The sequence below is a fragment of the Dermacentor albipictus genome, chromosome 1, assembly GCF_038994185.2.
Source record: "Dermacentor albipictus isolate Rhodes 1998 colony chromosome 1, USDA_Dalb.pri_finalv2, whole genome shotgun sequence".
In the NCBI taxonomy this organism is placed as follows: Eukaryota; Metazoa; Arthropoda; class Arachnida; order Ixodida; family Ixodidae; genus Dermacentor; species Dermacentor albipictus.
Window position 1 is genome coordinate 358,237,769 of NC_091821.1, and position 17,623 is coordinate 358,255,391.

General features: G+C 47.5%; 1 protein-coding gene across 1 annotated transcript in view; it reads right to left on the reverse strand.

The window, feature by feature from the left end:
- The window catches only part of LOC135903351 (synaptogenesis protein syg-2-like), a 108,319-nt gene that overhangs the window by 89,763 nt on the left and 933 nt on the right, over positions 1–17,623 (reverse strand). The window contains exon 2 of the mRNA XM_065433701.2: positions 15,381–15,728. Within this exon, the coding sequence (XP_065289773.1) occupies positions 15,381–15,728 (348 nt within the window). The remainder of the gene's footprint in view (positions 1–15,380; positions 15,729–17,623) is intronic.

Below are 17,623 nucleotides of genomic sequence, written 5' to 3' on the forward strand. Positions count from 1 at the left end.
TTTCTGACGGTGTGGCAACGAATGGCGCTGCTCACTTCAGAAACAGACACGAAGCGCGGAGTGTCGGTGCAGTAGACGCACGTTCGTTGACGGTGAAGCATTGCTGTACAGAGCGGGGGCTGAATTCGCAAACCTTTTCGTTAGTAAGTGCTGAAAATTCGGCCGTTGGCCGGCCAAATTTCCTAATAGTACGCCCAGCATCAGAATCGGCTGGGATTTTCTTCCACAAATAGTTCCAACTGCAACTAGCTTTTTCGTGAATACAGACCCTGGACCTGCGTTCACATGATTATCCCTCTAAAATTGCCTGTAATAGCAAATTTCAGCCAATGCTGACGCTTGATGCCAATTATTAGTAATTAACAGTAATTATTTGTGATTAGCCAATGCTGCCGGCCTATGACGAACAGCACTCGATTGCGAACGGGAAGCTTTGTGAATTCGGCTGGCGAACGTTCACATTGCAAATACTTGCGTATGTGTGTGAGGATGAGTAGCTGCCCGTGATGTGAGTCACGTGTGGTTACGAACGACAGGTCCGACCGACACCGCCGATGGCGACGCCGCCGATCGACAAAGAAGCGTAGCTTCATGTAGATGAAGTCCGAGTGTAGGTCGGAGTTGCAATGAGGGGTTTAATCAACGTAGTCGTGTAAGTCTTAAGTTTGACGAGTTCCTCTCGGTCAGCTAGAGACTGCGTGCCAGGTGTCGAAGGTGCCTTGCGGCGTATGTCCTCGAAAGCGGAATTGGAACACTGTGCTCTTCTCGATGTGCTGTGAGAGCAGCGTTATCGGCGGAATCATAGCCACTGATTCCACAATGGCCAGGTACCCATCGAAAAACAACCTAGTGACCTTTTTGTTGAGCATGATGGTGAAGTTTCACGATTTCGTATGTCAGCTGTTCATGGCATCCGCGTCGGAGAACTGAGTGCGTACACTATAATGCCGGTTTTAAGTCAGAGAACGACGACGACGAAGTCTCCCTGCTAAGGTGGCTGCTCACCGCTCCTGTGAAAAATCTCGCCTTCCGCGTAAATACGTTCCATACATCAAGAGATTGGACCCCAAGACATCTGAGGACGCCCCGGACGCTCATGCGCAGTCTGGTTTTCTGACATTCAGCGAATGTCACTCCATCGGCCCTGCAGCTGAATTGTACACCGGGACAAGGCCTAGTGCCTCCGGTGACGCGCTGGCGGCGGTAGATTCACCGGCGGCGCTCGTCACGACGGCGTTACCGGCCGCACAATTGACACCTGAGCCTGGATCCCAGCTCCTGGTTCCTGCTCCAAGTCCTTTGGCTACAGCCCACCCATCGCCTTCCCAAAATGCACATCAGACCGTGAGTGATCTGCCCACAGGGCGGAGCCCCGCGATGGCTTCCCAGACACCGATCGGGAATGGGGCTCCAGTTGTTGTGCATGACGAACCGAGTACCCCTATGGACTTGTCTTCTGCGCTACCATCTGTGGCGTCGGCACCCCGTGGTTCTCAGAAGCGTCCTTCGGAGCAATCTGCACCAGATTCGTGTTCGGCCAACAGCGGCTCCCAAGGCAAGCGTTCCTGTCTAACGACTGACCACCCAGTTGTGTCGACACCGGGCTCGGCTTGCTATAAAGCAACCATTAAGGCTCTGGCCCCAACAAGCCTCACGGAGATTCCGAACAGGATTATTCAGGCGAACCTAGACGCTTGTCTTGGCACCACAGGCTTCCGCGGCTTCGCGGCCCGGAAGAAATCAAATACCATCGCTGTGTGGCTCCCGACATTGGCTGCTGTCGAGCGTTTGCAAACGCTTCAACGTCTCTCGATAACGAGCGAGGTCACCGTGCCGGTCCAGGTGTACCTGGTAGAGGGCTCGGATCTACAGCGCTGTGTCGTTTACAACGTTGACGTTGGCGAGGACCAGACTGCTCTCCAGCGTGAGCTCTACTGTCCTACTCACCGTGTCATTCAGGCGCGTTACATGGGAAAGGGGCGCTCTTGCATCGTCACCTTGCAGGGCCCACCAACTCCTCCAGCTCGCCTGTACTACTATGGCTGCATTCTACGACCTCGGCCATATAAACCCAGTGTCGTCTATTGTTACAACTGTTTCCGACCGGGCCACATGCGCCGATCCTGTCCATTTACAGCGCCAGATGAAGCTGTATTAGCTGGCGCAGTGTCCTATCGCTGTGGACTCTGCAAGACCGACGACCACGAGATCACTTCTCCGACTTGTCCCACAAAGCAAAAGGCCACTCAGAAGGTTCGTCGCGGGATCCCTAAGCAATGGCCTCAGCATGCTGCAACACAACCAGTGCCGACATCAAACAGGTTTGCGGCGCTCCAGTGGGATGACGACGACTGGCCAGAGCTTTCCGAGCCCGAACCGCCTGCACCCAATTCCCAACAGACTTACAGTGACAAAGTTCGCAGAGACCGCCGTCGCCAGCTGGTTATACAGAAGCAGAGCGGGCCGGAACATCCGCGTGATGATATGGCAGCAGTTGACAATCAAATTGCCCGCCTTTTAGCGGAGGTATCCAAGCTCCGACAGCACCGTGAGCTACTTGCGCGTCGGCGACGTTCAGTGGATTCTCACACGAATACAAGTATCGATTCCGCTGCATCATCGTCTCTGTCACGCCCTGCTGTATCGGTCGCAGAGTCTACCAGATCTCCAGCTCCGTTGCCGGATAACTCTACAACATCCCTTTTGCGGTTCATGGTCAGCCAGTTATCCAACCTGACATCTGTGATTTTGCAACGCCTGGACTCGTAATCAAAATGGCGGGCACAGGTGTTTGTGGCGTGCTTCAGTGGAACTGTAGAGGGCTCTCCACGAAAGTGGGGGAGCTTAAATCCCGTCTACGTATGAACAAGCTCCAGGTGTGGGCCCTGTTACTACAGGAGACCAACGCCTTGCCTGCCATTCCGGGCTTCAGTGGATACGTGTCTCCTTCGATGAGTGACCGTCGCGTGCACACAGCTGCCCCTCCAGGAAAGGCGGCAGTGTATGTTGATACGCGCTATCCTCAGGTCTGCCTTTCTCTTGAAAACTGGTGTAACTCATATCAGGAGGTAGTGGCAGTAGCTGTGAAGTTACCCAAAACAACTGTTGTGGTAGTGTCATACTACATAAGACCAGCCGGTGGCTCTGCTTCAAGAATTAATCTGGGCTGGTTAGTGAATGTCCGTCGCCAATACCCAGCGTGTCCTATTTTAGTTGGTGGTGATTTCAACGCCCCTCACCCAGATTGGGGGTACCGTACTTCTAGCCCTCGAGGTAGGCGTGTGCGGGACGCCTTCGCGGATGCGTTGTTTGTATTACTGAACCATCCCGATTCAGCAACGCGAGCTGTGCCTCAAGCTCGACGTACAGCATACGCACCGGATCTTACGTGGTGGTCGGGTCCCGGCACTCCTACTTGGCACCTGGAGCCCGACTGCTGGGGTAGTGACCACCACCCTATCATCATCGGCCTTCATCCGTCGCAGGCCCACCGATTGCGCCGCAAGTGTTCTGTGGTCAATTGGGACAAATTTCGCGCCGTTCTCCAAGACACCTCTGTGGACTCGTCATCACTACTTGTTGACCGCATACAAAGCGCGCTCAATAAAGCCACAACCATCAGCTGGGTAGACGTCAATCGACCGGCACCGGATATCGGCCTGCTCAACTTGTGGGCTGCTCGCAGACAAGCTGAGCTGGCAGCATCCCGAGACCCCACTTCTGCACAAGCACGTACAAGACTGAATTTCCTTACTGCTAAAGCCCGCAGGTATGAACGCGACCTCTCGCGGAGGCACTGGCATACGTGGTGTGAACGGTTTTCATCCAAGACATCGAATGCTTCTCTCTGGCGAACCTTCCGCGCCATGGAACACGGTGGTAGCCGTCCAGACGCGGCAGCCACAGCCTGCTTCGCTGCTGGCTTGTCGCCGGATGATTTCGCCAGAGAAGCAGCCCGGAGGTTCTTCCCACAGTACGACGTGTTGCCTCAACCAGCCAATGGTGCTTCCTTGGCAGGCCTTCCGACACATATCGACAGGTTACCATCTACGGCGGACTCCGAGGGGATTGCAAGCTCTTTCACCATGCCTGAGTTGCTTGCAGCGATCGATGGTACCAGTCGCAAGACAGCACCAGGTCCAGACTCTATTACTTATGAGGCCTACAAGAACCTGAGCTCCGCTGTGCTGCCTCAACTCCTCGACACCATTAACAAGGTATGGCTAGATGGCGTTGTCCCTCCAGGCTGGAAGTCAGCTATTGTGATCCCGATTCCGAAACCAAGCAAGCCGCCGACTGACCTTGGCAACTTCCGACCCATTTCCCTAACGTCCACGTTGTGCAAGCTTGCTGAGAAAATGCTTGTCACACGAATGTCGTGGTGGCTAGAGCACCACGGTTTCTACCACCCTGCTCAAATTGGCTTCCGTCCATCCATAGGTACTGAAGATGGGCTGGCTGTCTTGGCATCCTCGGTTTTATCGTCAACTCGTAGCCACAGTGTCCGTACTGTCCTCGCTATGGACGTCGAAAAGGCGTATGATAACATCAGTCATGCTGCCATCTTGGCTTCAATTGACATGCTGCATTTTCCCCCCAGAGTACGGAATTTTGTCAAATCTTTCCTTGAAGACCGACATTTTGCAATTCGCCTCAGTGGTGACGCCGTCGGCTCATTTGTCCCTCTTCGTGGCGTACCCCAGGGATCTGTATTATCACCCACATTATTCAATATTGCTTTCATCCCGCTTGCATGGCGCTTACACGATGTACCCGACATAAAGTTCTTGTTGTACGCTGATGACATCACGGTATGGAGCACTCATCACGACCTGCTGACTCAAGCCGCTGCCCTTCAATCAGCTTTAGATATCACGGCGACTTACGCTTCTTCGGTCGGCCTTAGGCTTTCCGTCAGCAAATCTGCTTACATGTCAGTCGCCAATCGCTGGGGCCGGCGTAAACTCTCTGCAACACCCATTCGTCTTCATCTATCCGGAACCCCTCTTCAACAATGTTCCACTATAAAAATTCTGGGTCTGACGGTACACGAGTCGGGAACCGGAACTGCTTGGCTCTCCAGCGCTAAAAAGCAGGCAATTCAAACGTTGGGTCTGATTAGGCGCATTGCTCCTAAAATGGGCGGCGCCAGCTCGTATGTTGCGCGACAATTGGTAAAGGCGGTAGTGCAACCACGCCTTATTTATCAAGCCCAATTCCAGCATTTGACGAGGGCACAGTGGGATCGCCTTGAGGCTGTTAATCGCGAGGCAATGAGGGTCATCACTTGCCTTCCCCGAATCACCCCGATCGTGGCTCTCCAAGAAAATGCGCAGCTCAACACACTAGATGAGCTGGTGCAGCAGCGGCGTGATGCTCGCAGGCTTAAGGCCAGCCTTTCACACGCAACGAGTGCTCTCAGGGCTTACGCTTTCTCGAACTCGCTTCTACCACCACCATCGCCAGTTCTTCCTCCCTGGAGTTTTGTACAGCTGAGTGACAACAAGCCAACTGATATACATCGCCCGACATCAACTCACGCGGCGGCATCGCTTCGTGACCGAATTGTAGATCAAGATGCCCACCTGCCGCTTGGCTCCATCGTCCTTTACGTTGATGCAAGCATTAAGGGCTGTGAAACAACCACTGCAATTTATTGCCCATGCTCACCTGCCCTTAATAAGACGACCCGGTTTCAAGTCCAAGAACCTCCTTCCTCCTTTTGTGCTGAGCTCCTTGCTGTCCGAGAAGCGTTGTGCTCTGTGGCCGCCTTTCCCTTGGTCCCCACGGCCCGCATCGTCATCCGCACTGATGCTCTCCAGGCGACGCGGCTTCTGCGACGCGTCAGTCGCAGCCCTGACATATGCCAACAGATCCATCTTCTGGCGGCACGCATCCCGCAGTCAATATCTGTCGAGTGGATCCCACGCGATCTTCTAAGCTTCCAAAGCCGTGCGGATTCCGCGACCCGTCTAACGACCTCTCCATCGTCACCGCCTCAACTCTTTCACCTAGATGATGCCACCCTCCTTTTAACAAGAAAGGAGCACCTCCGGCGCCGCACACGTGCTCTCATACCTCCGTGTGCGGTAAACCTTCCCCGCGGTCTTACCCGTGCAGAGGAGGTTGCGCTTCGGAGGATCCGGGTCGGGGTTGCCCTCACTCCTGCCGTGACTAGGAAGTGGCCGCACTTTCGCCCGCTATATCCTCGTCCTGAGTGCCCACTATGCAAGTCGCCAAACGTTGAAGCCGACATCCACCACCTGCTGTGGGTTTGCCCTGCTCTGAAACCGACGAGGCTCCGGCACCTCGCAGCAGCGGGACTCTCGCCGCATAATCTAAGCCATTACACTGCTTGGACGCAGGGACCGCATTATCGATCCCTCTTGGACTTCATTAGGTCAGCAAATCTATTTTCATTCATTTAATCATCCTTGTTCACCCCCATCCCATACCCTTGTATGCCCTGAGGCATTTATCCTCGCATTAAAAAAAAAAAAAGTCAGAGAATGCAGCCCATTTTCTAGGTCTTTCAGAATCAATGAATTCTAGAACACGACACAGAGCCGTTAGTTCTGCCGCCATTGAGGTTGTGTCATGCGAAGTCTTGAACCGCAGTGTTGTCCCTCGCGGTGGCATAACCCCCGCACCACCAGAACTGTACGACGTAGTCGATCCATCGGTATGATGTGCACGTCGTTGCTGTACTTTTCATGAAAAAGGAGTAAGCTCAGCTGTTTTAGAGCAGGGGCGGGTAGATCTGATTTGTTCTGTAGTACTGGAATGTACTTGTGGACGGCTCAAACACCACGGAGGAAACATTGGCTTGGCCACCAGGTGCGTACCCTGAAGTAAACGACGCACGATGTGCACTGACAGTAGCGCTAAATGTCGAGCAGGGCGTTTCAGCAGTGAGGCCCGCCTGGATGTCGGAAGGGGTCCTAGCATAATGTCTGAGATGCATGCGCATTGTATGCATCTCAGTATGCGCCGGCCTTGTTAAGAACGTAATCGCTTACTGATCAATTATTATTGCCCTTTCTTAACGATAATGACCGCGGACTTCTGCGCGCGTAGTCATCAAGCTGCAGGTTAGTTGCAAGGAGCGATACGAGTGCTTTTGAGTGGAGATGGAACGCCCCACATCGATTTATCTCATCTATTATTCAGACTCGCAAGGGACTATAGCAACAAGACTGCGTGAGGAAAATTAATCTAATTAACCGTAATGCTCTTTTTATACCCACAAATAACGTTAAATCTACGACGGTACTTGCTGCAAAGTACAAAAACACATTAATAATGAAGCGACAAAAAAAAACGTTTTCTAAGCTGGTTGGTGCACGACTTGCAACTAATGGCTTACCACGGGTATTGCGGTCTGGTGGCAAGGCTCATTTGTTTCGGTGACCTGACAGCCTCGAAAACTGAGCGAGTTTAAAATATGATTCTACGTTGCCAGCATAACTTATTAGGAAGTAAGCTCACTATACGGACTGCGCGAAGAACACGCAATGAAAGAACAAATGAATACATACATGGCACTATCAGGAAAGAACTTTAATTAGTTCAACAATATAGGCGTAAGAATGTAATCAACTATTTCATTCACTTAATGACCTATTAGGCCTTTCATTGGAGCCGTTTTTTGTTGGTTGCCTATCTAAGCTTTAGGTCACCAAGGCCTCTGCAGGAAAGAACAGTTTGGAAGGTCGTGTGACACTCATCAGTCAATAGCGCAACAATTGACAGAAAAAAGGGCTTATTATAAAAGATAGTAAGGTTGATGCAGATTGTGTATGACGCTGCATTACTTAGGCAATAATAAGTTGAATCGGGCTTTAATTACTATGAACAACTTCAAGGCATTGGGGCGTTGGGAACAGAACTTATTTAAAAAAACGCGTCAGTAACACCTGCAGTTTATTTATGCTGAACACGCTGTGAACAGTGTCCCACTACTCTTTCGTCTAACAAGGTGTGATTGTGAAGTCTCTCTAGCCCGGTCAAGTGTCTCCTTTTTTTTCTTGTTCACTTTATCCAGAACGTGCGCGAAAGGGATGTCTGATGGTCTTAGGGCAGCCACATTTTACCCGCGCACTGCTCCTGAGAAAAACAATGCGCAACGAACAATCGTTCGTGAGTGTCGTGCTAAACCAGAGGCGACACAGGATTGCTGCGCCAGTTCGCGGAAAAGAAATCACATTGCAAAAGAACCTACAAGAAAGATAGCCGGTAGCATTACTGTGCGACGCGCCTGGTCTCCTCAAACACTAGAGCCATCGCAAGGCCGGTAAGCGCACGTTCACTTGTATCGCATGTGAATATATTGCATGCGAACCATCATTTATGCACAAGAAAAATGAAGGAGGGGGTGTGTTAATTATAAGAAAATAACTGAATAAAAGATAATATTAAACTCGAGGCGACGTTAACTTGGGCATGCCTTCAACTGCAATATTTAAGAGACCCGAGCTTTTCCCGTCAGAGGACATTATTATTAACAGCGCGGCCCCGGCAGCCACCGAACCTTAAAAGAGAACAAAGCTTCATGTTCCACGCGCGTTGACCACAGGATTATGGGCCTCGTGGGATCGGATAATAAAGCGTCACGTTCGAAACAAAAACAAGTTAACAGAGGGCTTGAGGTAACTATAGAAGCAAAGCGGAAGAGGACGGGGCTCACATGATTAATTTTGGGAGGCCTTCTCGGAAATCAGGAATTGCAAATTCATCGCTGTATAGCAGCGCAGGTACAAAGGGAGAACTTGGAGTTTTATTTTTTCTCTGTCCTTTTTTTTTTCGTTTCCATAGCCAGCCGGTCGAAGTCGAGAGTAAATACGTGACTTCGGTTTTTGTACTGAGACGTTGTCATGTTTTATTTTCTGCCTGCTTCGGGACGCGAAAATTAAGCCAGAAATCTTTAATGTCTTCGTCTTCGATAACTGTGAAGCACGCCTCTGGATTTTCGAAGTGTTCATTTTCCCCAGACGTACCCAATTGTGCCTTTGAAGAAAACGGGCATAGTTTGAAGCATATGCGTCATACCTTGTCATAGCTTGAAACCGTGTCATACTCTTCCCGGAAGTGTTCCAGCCGCGTGCTTTTTTTTCCTTAAAGTTTGAATAGAGACGCTTTTAATAGACCGCCATTAGCGTTGAGAACTCGTCTCGTTTTACTGATTATTGTTTTATGATGATTGAGGCAACGAAAGTGACGGTAGAGGAAGGAGGGTCTTGATAAACGTTGTAGTTTGGCCTGACCACTGGCAGTGACATTTTATAATAACAAAATACCCGTCATAAAAATATCAAGGAATTGAGAAAGCCATGTAAATAACCTAACTACTAGCAGTGTAATACCAAGCGCCTACTAGTGCAATCACGGTTTTTGATGGCTTTCATCGATGCAGAGTTAATAAGGTGGTTAACTATTTGACCGCACGGTTTCAGGCACAATAAAGACCACTACTCCTGCGTTTGCTAACACTTAGGTTCTACGTGGCTTAGCTCTTGCAAGTACGGGTGCGTTTCGAGAAAGTAACATAAGTTCTAATTTTTTTAAGATATGCATCCAAACGTATTCATTCATTTTTTGGCGCTAATTATGTCGCTTTCAAACCCATGAATTATTCTTGATCACAAGCGTCCGTAGCCTTGTCGTCACTCTATTATACGCCTACTGCAGGACAAAGACATCTCTCGGTGTTTGCCAATCAACCCCATCTTGCGTCAGCTTATTGCATCCTATGCCTGCGAATTTCCTAATTGCATCACACCACCTAATGGTCTGCTGTCTTTGCGCTTCTTTTCATTCGCAACAGACTCTGCAACCATTTTTTGCCATCAAGTATTCCTCTGCGCTTTACATGGCTTGCCCCAGTCCATTCCTTCCTGTTAATCTGAACCAAATTATTGACAGCTTTCGTTTGTTCTTTAATCCACACCGCTGTCTTCTGGTCACGTAAAGTTTCATCTCTCGTTGTTCGGTGGTTAGGCTAAAATTAGTGCACGACTGGAAAAAAAGGCAACAAAAGGAAAATTTTTGGCTGTGTATTGAGTAAAATCAAAATATGACGGAATCTGTTGCGGCAAAAAAATGTCTCAAAATTTATCCCATCGGCTTAAGCGGGTTGTTAAACATGTGAACAAATTTAGACCTACGCGTGTTTTTTGTCAGCAGTGGCGCATACCCTTCCTTGACGTGAAAAAAAAAAGAGGTAAAGAAAGGATCTCCAGATGCCGAAACCCTCAGACCCCACCTGTCTTTAAATTGATTACTTTTCTGTTATAAAAATGTAAGTTAGACTTTGTTGTCGGTACGTAGACACATCCTATGAGCGCGCACTAGAACCTATGGCCTGGTCAAAGTGCATGCGTTCATTGTTCCATAATTCACTACACATATGTCGCACTTACAAAATAACATCGTTATTTATTGCCTCAATAATACCAATTCACAGTTAGCTTCCAAAATATTCTCGCACTAGCTTATCTGCGCAGAACAGTCTTATTATTTATACTGAGGAAGGTGTGGAAACTTCTTCTGTGAAAATATTTATAAACGAATATACAAGGCCTAATATGAACGGCCTACATTTTATTTATAATTGAAGTGTAAGATGTTTAGGAAGGCATCGTGTCTTCGTTGCATTTGGAGGCCGCGGTGGGATGAGACGTGATGGAACGATCGAAGGGTTAACTCGCGAGCGCTCTCTGAAGTCGTCGGCAAGCAGCAGTCATGAACGAAAAGCGTGTTTAAATTCAAGCATAATTCCGTTCGTTCCGTCATCATAAGTGCATGCGTTCGTACGTGCAGTATCAATCAGTGAGTCATTAAAACGAGTCGCTTCAAAGTACAGGTGCTTCGCACTCGTGGTTTCCCAGCGCACCTTAATCACGCATTCTTTGCACGTTACGTCATCTTGTAACCTCTTTTCTTCCAAAAACATGATACTCCATTCCACCCCGTGAAGGTGATTGACCAGCGAAGCTGTGTTGGGCGGCATGGTGGTACGACTGCACGTATAACACAGAGTTACACGGCAATGCTTTGCAGCAGCAACACGCGCACGTGCTACGAGAAAAATCAAGCCGCGTGTCATTTCGGCGCCCCGTTTTTGCCGAGCAAGAGGACGCTGGTGGTTTCGATTCCCTTTTCTAAAGCTTCCTCTAAAGGTAAGCTAAAGCTTCCTCTTAAAAGCCCAGCTATGTAAGACAATAGAGGTCACATATTTTCTCTACAGTAAGCTTTACACTGGCTAACCTCTGTTTCTTTTTCCTTACACGCGTATCTTACGAGCTGCCATATAGCCATAATCAGCAGTAAAGGCCCTTACTAAGCATTAATTACCAGCGCCAGAAAAGCCAACAAGGCCAACAACCTATAAATAAAGGGATGATTGTTTTAAAGCAACCGTAAAAAGGAATAAAAGCAGGTGGCAACGTATTCGATGCGAGTGGTAAGAGATTTTGGTATGCAGCGACAGGACACAGACCTCGGATTGACTTGAAAGTAGACCGCAGTGCTCTCGGCTTTAAAGGTCTCGTTGAAGAGACATCTGCAGCATAGCTGATGATGTTCACAAGTGAGAGGAAGACGGTGTTCAAGGCACAATGAGAGAGGAAAATCACTTCAACCACGACAAGATTCACCCGCTAAGAAAGGCAGTAATGAAATATCTGGGTAGTAATGGAATATTTGATGTCTCCGCTATGCGAAACTCTGTGCAGATATACAAATGAAAATATTAAAAAAAAATGTGTCCTGCTAAAGCAGGAGCGTCTTTCTGAACTGCTGACGTGCCAGCAAAGCCGCTTGACGCCTCAATGAAAACTTTATTTTATTTTTACTTTTTGTTTTATTTCACTCGACGTGCCCTTTTGGTCATTACCGAGTTCTGTTCAATATTAAATCCTTTCAGGCTTTTAGGGTAGGATTTTCGTCGACGCGCAAACGACTTGGAGTTCTTTCGCAAAATGAAACCCCGCTGGGTCCTCGAAGCACGAAGGTGCAATTTAGGACAAAAAGATATGTGATGAAAGAGAGAGGGGGAGAGAGCAATTTCGCACATACTTTTCAGTGACAATGACGGTGAATATTTCTGTCTAGAGAACGGGTGGCATGACAGTGTAGTTTGCTATGAAAAGGGAGAAAGTCCAGAAGGTTGGATGGATGAATTTTATAAGAACTGAATGTATTAGTTATACTTAAACCACGAAATTACCTGCCTAAATTAAAAGCTACCACTCTGTCTCTCTCTCTCTTCCCCTTACTCACTCACTGAATGTCGTGAAAATTGTCCGCCTTTCTTCATTTGATGAAATGACTCTGGGGTATGACTTTGCTACCTTACAGAAAAACACTCTTTACAGGCAAGTTTTGTACATTTTAGTGTGTAGTTCAACCCAGCTCATATAGCCTATGTAATTGAAGTCGAGATCCCTATTGCGGTTTACTAGTTATTGCGCTCCTTCTTTTCCTTGTCTTCTTTTTTATGAGGCGAGCGTCTTTCATTTTTTTTATTGCTATTGATCTGTGAACCTCTCTTTACGTACAAATTAAAGGCAATTATCTTGTGTCACTGTGTACTTCACGTCAGCGTGTGTAAGTGAATGTGTATGGTTTCGTAACACCTTGAAGTTTTGTTTCAAAGCGTTCTTTCTCCTCAAGTGCAGTATATTTTGTTGCTATTTTTGGTTTAGAAAACGATGTTTGAAACAACGTAGCATATATGCAGTCTGTGCAAAAACCAATTTTCCTGTGTGCCAACAGATATGTGGAGATAGCTAATCATGCAAATGTTTGATCGGAAAACTGACCAGCTGGTAAATTATAATTTTGATGCGAAGCATTCTTTTCCGAGTGCAGCCATTCTTTGCCGAGCACTGCCCTGCCAACCCACCGGTGGGCGTGGGGTGGGGTATCTCGTTTGTTATGTGGGCCGATTCCGGTGATTGTGCCATCTAAATTTCTACCACAGGGGCAAAGGCGTTTTGTGTAGGTGGTGTAGGTAAGCATTGTATAAGGGTTTCTGTGTTTCTTTCTAAACGTAATGGAATGTTGAATTCAGTTCGCAGATCAATATATAGTAGATTGGAACGCTTGGAGTTTTGGTCAAACCACATCTTTCTACATATATTCAATAACCTTGCTTTCAAAATCCAGTGCAGTACACTGCCCTGAGATTGTGAGGGAATTCATGTCATACTTGCAATGTGTTTGTTGTGCTGCTGCATCAGCTGCCGTGCTGTCTGGAATATTATACCTATCCGGTATCTATGAAACACTAATTCTGCCCTTTGTTCGCCTTTGAGAGCTCTTTGAGTGCCTCATAAAATTATGATAGCATTATACGCGTTCTTTTCGTGATGCAGAACTGTGTGGCTGCTACGTGGGAGTCGTTGTCAATAATCCACTTCTGCGCCTCTCTTACGGAAGGCATAAATTTTATCCCACGTAGGACAGCGAATAGTTAGCCATCTTTGATGTCGCACCGGATAACCTATATGATTCATGTATGTTGAAGTGTTGTTGCTTTTTAAGGAACCGTATACGTTATACATGAGCCGTCGCCATTGTATTCAGTCTCTTAACCTTTCCTAGCTTTTCGAGACTAAACGCCAAGAATAAAACAATATTTGCCAATATTTACAGAGCTTTTAGTTTGTAAGTTCTCTTTCACTGAGTGGTCATGCAGCCCAGCACCAGAATTGGCTAACCTTTCCTCTTACGGACAAATCTAGCGTCAGAAATATTTGTTAATACGAGCCATGATGAACACGGAAGACAAGCAGTGACCACAAAGTATTTTTTTAGCATTACCGTCTCGGCACTCACACGGGCACCTTGTTCACAATAACAATAAAGCGATAAACAGTCCCTTAAAAGGAAGCCCTAGCTGGGTGCCAACTGCAATGCCGTCTATTGAATTACATGTAATTACCAAAACCAGATATCGCTGTCCTATAACCTGCATCCGTGGAGCATCTTAAGCAGACAAACGTGATGTATCAGTGTACAGCTGACGTAAATGTGTTACCTTGTTTATAAGGGTGATGCAAAAATCGTACTTACGTATTAGTGTTATATTTCAGAGCGCCGTATGATACCCGCCCTTGTTGCTTAGTGGCTATGGTGTTGGGTTGCTAAGCACGCGGTGGCGGGATCGAATCCCGGCCACTGCGTCCGTATTTCGGTGGGGGATAAATGCGAAAACACCCGTGTACTTAGATTTAGGTGCAGGTTAAAAAACACCCAGGTTGTCCGAATTTCCGGAGTCCTCCACTACGGCGTGCCTCATAATCAGATCCTGGTTTTGGCCCGCTTTGTTTGTTCGCTTGAGATGTGCTACTATGTGCAGTTTACAGAATCTGGGTATCATTTTTTTCATTGCTGAGTTAACGTCTAAGGCTTGATAATGTTGTTTCATTTTTATTTCTTGAAAATGTGCCACATTGAACTGTTTTTATTACAAATCGATGGCCCGAATAAGAAATCTGCTTCCCTACAGTGAGTAGGTTTATTTTTCTTTTTTATTTAACGCAGTTAATAATATTTCGTGCAGTGGTTGTGGAGAAAAACGAGTTCTTTGCTCCCTTGACCTTCTATAGGGGTTATTTAGATAGGATGGTAAAAACTTCTTAAGTATGTTATATAGCGTTACTGAGTAACCTAGTGTACACACGTGATAAATTACCATCGTTTCGGCTCGGATTGGCCGCCATAGCTTGAATATAAACTAACTATAAAGATGTACATGGTTTGATTATGTTTCTTTGGGTAGTCACACGTGCGTGTTTCCAGCTAATATATTGTTTGGCCTGATGAAACGCACTGTTGCGCAAGCCCATCCATCGACACGTGTTGCTTCTTGACATCCTTTTGGTGCTACTTGTGCCGGCTCTCGAAGTTCGCACTTTCGCTGACGTAGACATACGGATGACTCACGCAGGCCATGGCCTACAGCGCACCAAAAAAATTTTTTATCTTTACTTCTGAGGCTCTACGTTCCAAACTACAATCTGGTTAAGGGGTACGACGTAGTGAGGAACTCTTAATAACCATTACTTCTCAAAATTTTTTTAACCTGCATCTTAGTCCAGGTACAAGAGCGTTAGCGCATTTCGCCCCGATTGGAAAGCGGCCCCTGTAACCGGGATCCGGCCCGCGACCTCAAGCTAAGTAGCGTAACGCCACAGCCACTAAGCTACCGTGGCGGGTCCACGAATTTTTTTATTCTTCAATTTATCTTTCAGATTCGCGAGTGTTTCAGATTCACTACGTTGAAGCTTTCGGCTTGGCCCACAGGCAATCTTCACGTGTGTGAGACTCATAAGTTACCAAAGTCTGGCCGGCTTAAGATGACCGCACGCACTCACCGATGACGATGAGATGCGCCGTGAGTTTCCGTGTCCAGTCTTTCTTGAAGTCCACCGCGCACACATAGGAGCCGTTGTCGGCGTGCCGCAGACGGTCTATGCTGAGCACGGCGGGTGTCTGGATGACCGAAAAGTACGCACGACCCTGCAAGCTGCTACGCTGCGCACTCTGACGGATCTGCGACAGGCTCCCCGTCCTTGGATTGACATCTACGCTATACACGGGGTTGGGGCTGGAGTCCTTGAACCAGCGGATGCGCACCGGGAAGTCACCGACCCCCGGAGCGCTTATGTCGCAGCTCAGTTGCACCTGGCTGCCGTCGAGCGCCGTCACCGTCTGCGCCTCAGCTGCAAAAAAAGAAAAGAAAGACCACATTGCTCTTAACAATTTGTGCGAAGCTTAGAGAATAGAAGTTCAAACCACGTAACATATTCGGAACCTATTTAGCTTTATGTCACTTTGATAACGTGCATGAGCAAAACAAGAACCAGGTAAAAGCGGGAGCCAACCTTTCGACAAGGAGACTTGTCTTTTTCAAGGCGTATGTCATTCGCGCATGTCATTCGTGACTTCGAAAGACCGGGCTCGCAGCGTTAAAGAAGGCGAATGCAGGAAAGATAGATGACGATGATTGTTGTGGGGCAACACATGCCCCAAAGGGTGTCAACTTTTTTAAGAGTGCACGGAAATATATTTTTTTTTCTGTTCAAGATTGCAAAGGTTAATAACAGCCACTCATGGACTCGTCCAAAAAGATATGCATAACGGCGTTTACTTTAAGTCTCCATGCTGGCAAAAAATTGGACAGCCGCGAACATTTCAGTCTGTTAACAAGAGCTATACAAACAGAAAAAGCAGGGGTATATAAGCAACACGCCTCAAAATGTCTTTACATTTAGTTACTCTGTATAGCCCCCAAGCAAGTATTTCGTCGCCAAAGCCAGATGACCTCATAGCTAGGCGCAATTAATTTTTTAATCCACAACAAGAAGAAATAACGCTACTGATAATCGACGCATCGGAGTCTTTTGTTACCTGTTTCTAGCGGCAGCATCATTATCAGAAGAAGAGTTTCAGCAACGACAGGGCTTTCACAAAAATGTCCTGAAAGCACGGAAGTACACCACAATATAAGTGACTAGAACACAGTGTCTGGCGGTCATTTCGAGGGCACGACAAGAAAGTCGTTATTGCATCGACGTCTAACATTTCGATCAAACGTATGTACGTGGGCTCAACCAGAATTCAACCAGAACCAGCGACCCCTCGCATCTAGTTTGATATCATGGGTCCCTCGCATCCTCGAGAGCAGTTATGTTTGTCGGGCATGGTGCCTAACATGATTGGTTAGAGTGCGTGTATTGATTCTTACTCCGGTGAGTGCCGGGGTCTGATGGTTCAGACTCAGCCAAATTACTGTTATCAAAGAGAAACCGCACGAGACGAGAAAAAAGAAAGACTCAGTCTGCGCCATCTCATCGCTTTGTTTTTATGTCGCTGTATTAAATTTTACGGTTGTCCGAAATTGGCGCTGACGAGCCATGCGTCTTCAACAAGCTCATGTGCTACTCCTGTCGGACTCGTTGTCTTTCAGTGTTGACGCTAGCCTGCTGCCTCCTATTGTTTCCAATGGCGAACGCACCCTCTTCCCCACAAACCACGCTAACTTCTCTCGGGGGAACCACGTGTATTGATTCCGCCATAACTTTTACTCCATCTTGTTTGTTTCACTTCAATTCTGCCCGGAAAGCCTCGATTAGTGATGAAATGGAAAGTCAATTTGCTCCACAAACACAACTGGCGCGCCCTGTTTTTGCTTATCTGTGGGATCGAGTGCCTGAAGTGGCTTTGTCTTGGCTCGGATTTTTCGACCGAGGCGACAAATGACGGCAGTGCGAGTTGACTCCTTGTTTTTTGAGCTGTTGCTGCGACGGAACGAACGATTAATGGGTACGTCAGGGCATTTTTTTTTCTAACGAATATTTTCAGCACCGCGAAGATTAATCCATCGATGAAATTGGTGTGAGAACGAGCGCAATAAATCTAGGAGTTGTTTTACAGGCACCAGAATTCAGTATTCTCAGCATAACGCACATATGCTAAAAACTGCGGCACCTATTTAAACAGTCAAGAAAGAAGAGAAAACTATGTCCACATTGCATTATCGTTTCACACATTCCATTTGTTTTTTTTTTTATTGGAACGACAATACGAGACCTTCATATGCGTGTGAAAGTAACAT